Source organism: Lepus europaeus, chromosome 19, assembly GCF_033115175.1.
Source record: "Lepus europaeus isolate LE1 chromosome 19, mLepTim1.pri, whole genome shotgun sequence".
NCBI classification, from domain to species: Eukaryota; Metazoa; Chordata; class Mammalia; order Lagomorpha; family Leporidae; genus Lepus; species Lepus europaeus.
Window position 1 is genome coordinate 54,901,366 of NC_084845.1, and position 6,000 is coordinate 54,907,365.

The following is a 6,000-nucleotide window of genomic DNA, read 5'->3' on the forward strand; positions in this document are numbered from 1 at the left end:
TTAAAAAAAAAAAAAAAAAAGCTGTCCAAAGGAGCACCACTGGCGTCCCCTGACATCTGTGAGTGGTGGGTAGGACGCGTATTTCCGCCAGGTGCGATCCCACAGCGCGGGGAAGAGTCTCCGCAGCGCCTGGACACGTGGCGTGGCTGCAGACTACACTACCCGAAAGCCTCGGCGGCGGCGGCGGCGGCGGCGGCGGCGTCGGCGCACTTCCGCTTCCGTGTACGGCGTCTTCCGCCTCGCACTCGGCTCCGGTAGAGACGGCTTGTGCGTTGCGGAGTGTGTTCGCTGGGCGCGGTGGGAGCGAATGTGGTCCCGTGGCCTCTGCCGAATTCCTTGTCCTCGGGACCCTGTCACCCTGCTCCCGTGGCCGCTCGCGGTCGGGGCTAGGACACCCGGGCCAGATACTTCCCTGCTTCTCCCGCGCTTTGCCCTCTGTTATGTTAACACGTGACCTCCCGGGAAAAATGCGGATACATTGAACCGTATGAAATTGGCTAGGTAAGCGGAGAAACTCTAGGTGGCCAGGCTTCCGCTTTGAAAAAGTGGCTTTTCCTGAGGAAGTCTAAGTTTCTAGGCCCCTGAAATAGTGGTGGGTCCTCTTTCTCCTTTCCTGGGGACGGGCAGGGTTCTGTGCAGGCTGGCGGGAAGGAATAATGGCGGGCTAGGTCACGGGGACCGAGTTTTCCACAGAAAATGACACCGGCGGAGTGAAATGTTAAGAGAAGCATTCTAAAGGCATCAAAGAGCTAACGAGCGTGAAGAATTAGGGATCCACCTCAGAGAAGCAGGGGACACTTCCCAATCCCAGCACTTGAAGCTGCATTTTGCTGATGAGAGCAACACCTGTCCAGCCTGGCCGTGACGGTGGTGGACTTGATAACCTCATGTTTGAAATGAGGTCCGGGATAAGACGCCCTCGGGAAAATGTTGAACTAGAAAAATGATCCCTGGCTTAGATATGGCTTCCAAACGGAGGTCACCAGGAGGTGTAGAGAGCGCTGTTAACATTGTCCTAGTGGTGGTGTGCCCCCCTGCTCCACAGAGACAAAACTATCCTTAGGAAAAAAAATCACATAGTAAAGTGTTGTTTTTCCTAAGATTTTATTTATTTGTAAGGCAGAGTTACAGAGAGAGAGGGAGAGACAGAAAGGTCTTCCATCCACTGGCTCACTCCGCAAATGGCTGCAACAGCCGGAGCTGGGCTGATCTGAAGCCAGGAGCTTCTTCGCACATGGGTTCAGGGGCCCAAGGACTTGAGCCAGCTTATTATACTGCTCTCCCAGACCATAGCAGAGAGCTAGATCGAAGAGGAGCAGCCAGAATTTGGACCAGTATCCATATGGGATGCCAGCACTGCAGATGGAGGCTTAGCCCAGTATGCCACAGCGCTGGCCCCATGTTTTATTTTTTTGAGAAAACTCCAAGCACACTCTCAGACATAACCAGAAATACAAGGAAACAATATGATGCAGAAATAACAGACAAAAAAGTGCTCACTTCAGATAGTGGAATCATTAGAGAAAGTATAAAATAGCAATTTGTAGTATATTTAAAAGTTAAAGACAAGCACAAAAATATCTACAAAAACCGGGAATCATAAAAAAGATTGCATATTTGAAAAGATAACCAAATACAATATTTTTAAAGTAGCTTTTAAAAAACCCCAATTATGTGTTTAACAGCAAACTAGACATGAAAGAAGAGAGTTAATAAATTAGAATATGGATGAGAAGAAATTATCTAGAAGCTAGTGAACAGACACTAGTTTGTTGGAAAATATAGATGACAGGCCAAAACACGTTAAAACCCCTAGGTAAGAAGTCCAACATAAATTTAATAATTTCCAAAAGGAAAATAAAAAGCTATGTGAAATTCTTAAAAAGTTAATGGCTGGGAGTGTTCCAGAATTGATGGAAGACATGCCAATATACATATTCAAGGAGCCAAACAAAAAAATCTATAACTAGATACATCAGGATAAAATAATAGAAAAAGGCAGATAAAAATTTTAAAAGCCATTGTAAAACAAAAATGCCTTCAAAGAAATAAAGGCTGACCTCTCACTAGCAACAGTGGAAGCCATGTGAATGAGGAATGAATTCATTCCACCAAAGAAAATATCTGCCCAGCTAGACATAAAAGAAGTCTTTGAGGAGTAAGCACATAGTAAGTCCCTTTTATGCAAGTACAAATGAATTTCATCATGAGCAGACCTTACAACTAAAGACTGTGTTTCATATAAAAGGAAAATTATCCCAAATGGCCAAAAACATAAGCAAGGATAGAGCCCAAAGGAAGTAGCAAATATGGATAAATCTAAGTGATTATAAAGCAACAATGTTATTTATGTTAGTCTTTAAAAGTACAGAATTAGGAGTCAGAGTTTGGCGAAATGGCTGATTCCTCTTAGGACACCTGCATCCCATGTCAGAGTGCTTGGTTTGAGTTCTGGTTCCTCCATTTCCACTTCCTGCTAATGTACACCCTGGGAGGCAGCTTGCTATGGCTAAAATACTTCAATCTCTGCCACTCACATGGGAGACCCAAGTTAAGTTCCAGGCTCTTGACTTCAGCCTGGTACAACCCTGACTGTTGCAGGCATTTAGGGAATGAACCAGAGCATAGAAGATTTCTCTGTCCCTATCTCTTGGCCTTTCAAATAAAATTAAATAAATAGAAATAGAAATAAATGCAAATACAGAGTTAGGATTCAAGACACCCTCAGGAAGATGTTGAACTAGAGAAAAATGATCCCTGCCATAGATATGACACTTTCATTTCTGGCAAAGACAGAATAGCTTTAGTAAATGATGTTTCCTACTAGAAATAACTAGAAGAGATGAAAAAAAAAAAAAAAATCCTGAGAGAGAGAGAAGGCGTTGGAGAACTGCCAAGGCAGCTAGGAACTGAGGAGCCAGGATGCAAGAGAGGGGGAGCTCATTTAGGTGAATCTAATGTTATGAGTGCCTCCTTTTAAAGGAGTAGCTGATGATTCTGGCCTACGGGGTAAGCTGAGGCCTGACAGATCAGCAGAGAAGAATCAGATGCGAGACGTTTTCAGCATTCTCAAGGACATGGGGAGTTTAAGACACCCCCTCCCCTCCTTCCCATCCATTCCTAAGAGGAACACCCCAGGTACACCCCAGGCTGTCAACTAGGACACTTTGAAGGGCTCAGCCTGGGAGTAGGGGTGAACCAGAAGACAGAACCTTAGGAAGAGAGAAATGTGAGTGACATCAGTGAGGATGGCAGAGTAAGGACCTCCACAATTATCTGCTTCATAAAAAGCAACAAAAATATTGGTAGAAACTCTCAGAATCACCTTTTTTAAAAAAAATATTTTATTTATTTATTTGAGAGGTAGAGTTACAGACAGTGAGAGGGAGAGACAGAGAGAGGTCTTTCTTCCATTGGTTCACTCCCCAAATGGCCGCAATGGCCGGAGCCACGCTGATCCAAAGCCAGGAGCCAGGAGCTTCTTCTGGGTCTCCCACGTGGGTGCAGGGGCCCAAGGGCTTGGGCCATCTTCTACTGCTTTCCCAGGCTGTAGTAGAGAGCTGGATCGGAAGTGGAGCAGCCGGAACTAGAACCGGCGCCCATATGGGATGCCGGCGCTGCAGGCGGAGTATTAACCTACTGTGCCACAGCGCTGGCCCCAAGAATCACCTTTAGAATTCTGGAATTCAGTCAGTCTTGCAGCAATCTCAGGAACATTTCTAAACTGCGTTTCAGTAACGACAATGATCTTTATGGCATTTGAACATGGCCCTGTTCACATTTCCTTCTCAGTGCCTCTGTAGCCTTGGGAACCCACAGCCTGGCAACCACGAGAAAGGGCAGAAGAGAGTTGGCACTTCAAAGTCCCATTCCCAGAGAATTGTCATTAATGAGTATTTGATCATATGGTGGTTTCCTGTGAGACTCTACTCACAAAATTTGTCTTTATTTGGCTTGTCTTGGTGCTTGCCCGGTGCAAACACCCTTTCCCCCAGTGGTGCCTGTTGAAATTGATCAGGACAATTGTTTAACATCATGGCTATCTAAGGCACTGGGTACGTCTGTGCATAAGATGCCCATAAGATGCAGTGAAAAACTCCAACATATCCCTGGGAACCCAGAAAGCTATTCACATTTGTTGGGCTGTGTGGCATGCCCAGGGCTGTGCATGTACTCAGGAAAGATCCAGAAAGGCCCCAAGATCTTACTACTGGCTGAACGTGAGACTCTGTGCAATTAGGAAGTGAGGCAGGCCCAAGGCAGAGTTATAAACTACTTTGCTGGGTAGTAAAGGTGTGCCCTCCACCTACACTGGAGTCCCTTGCCCTTTGGCAAAGACCGGGAGACTCAGTGGTCCTAGGCATTTAAGAAAATCTCTGTCTAATCGTTAGCTGCCACCGGCTAAGTGAACAGAGATTCCAGTGGCCTCATGACAAAAAATACAGACTTCACAGAATTAGTTCAGACATAAATGAACAGTAGCAACAATGGACAACCCTAGGGAATAGAAGGGTGGAGATCCAGGGATCAGACTCTGGAGAGGGGTTGGAGGTGGGGCTCCATTGATTCAAGGACCCAGCGGGATGGTGGTGAGCCTGCTGAGAAGACTGCAGTGCAGGGAACTTTCTCTGGGACAAGAACGGCCTTTGCTTGGGCAGCCTGGCTAAGCGGGGGCTGCAGGACTCCACGGGCTCCCCTCCACCTTGCAGGAGTTGGTAGGAACTCAGTGGGGACCTGCATGTCCCAAGTTCCTTACCAGCAGCTAACGCCTCCGAATCCCAGAGATTGGGATTCCAGGAGTGGGAAGTAAAGCGCTGGGATTGGTGGGAAAGGGACAGAGAGGATGATGGACCAAGAGGACAGTGTGGAGAGGGACAGGGCGAGGAAGTCAAGGGACAGAAAGGTAGAGGTGGGAGCTAAAAGAAACGGCGCTCGGTATCCCTCCTGAGAGGAGGGGTGCTCAGTTAAGGAGGCCTCTGGAGACACGAGAGGAACTCGTGGTCACCCACCCCCACCTCCAGCGAGGCCATACTTGCTGTTGGGAGGGACAATTTTGATCCTTTTCCACTTTGTATTCATTTTCCACCACAAACACTTTGAGGGGTGGTGATCAGGGAGCCCACCCCTAATGCTGCCGGGCCCATCTGGTTGCTGTGTGCTCTCTGGCTGCTAGAACTTGTAACCACAAAGAGAAATGCTGGGTGGGGAAGCTTTGCCCTCACACTGTATGTTCTCCTCTTGAAAACAGACTCCTCTGCCCCCGTGCGTGGAAGACGCAGGTGCGGCCTCGACAAACAGGACGCCCACGAGCTCGTGGACTGTTCCAGCAGCAGCCACATCATTGGCACCAAGGACACGTGTCCATCAGGTGAACATGTCTAGTGTTGGCAAGGTAACGACTGAGTTAAAACCTGCGCTAACTGCAGGACCATTCACAGAATGGGTGAGAAAGATGATCCCATTCTCCTGAGGGCCAGAGCAGGCGGCCGTCATCTCAAATAACCTCTGACTGGAGAGAAGCATGGATGTGGAACATGTGGCAGAGATACATAGTGGAACACCCGCCCCACCCCCCCAATAAAACTCAGCAGACTCTTCTTTTTTTTTTTTTGACAGGCTGAGTGGACAGTGAGAGAGAGACAGAGAGAAAGGTCTTCCTTTTGCCGTTGGTTCACCCTCCAATGGCCGCCGCGGTAGGCGCGCTGCGGCCGGCGCACCGCGCTGATCCGATGGCAGGAGCCAGGTGCTTCTCCTGGTCTCCCATGGGGTGCAGGGCCCAAGGACTTGGGCCATCCTCCACTGCACTCCCTGGCCACAGCAGAGAGCTGGCCTGGAAGAGAGGCAACCGGGACAGGATCGGTGCCCCTACCAGGACTAGAACCCGGTGTGCCGGCGCCGCAAGGCGGAGGATTAGCCTAGTGAGTCGCGGCGCCGGCCAGCAGACTCTTCTTTTCAAGCACAAGTTGGTGCTGTTATGGTTAAATAGAAACCCATTTTTTA

General features: G+C 48.4%; 1 protein-coding gene across 1 annotated transcript in view; it reads left to right on the forward strand.

Moving 5' to 3' along the window:
• The window catches only part of ZFP90 (ZFP90 zinc finger protein), a 34,878-nt gene extending 29,354 nt beyond the window's left edge, over positions 1–5,524 (forward strand). Inside the window, exon 5 of the mRNA XM_062177924.1 lies at positions 5,249–5,524. Within this exon, the coding sequence (XP_062033908.1) occupies positions 5,249–5,382 (134 nt within the window). The 3' untranslated portion in view covers positions 5,383–5,524. The remainder of the gene's footprint in view (positions 1–5,248) is intronic.
• Positions 5,525–6,000: the final 476 nt, after the last annotated feature.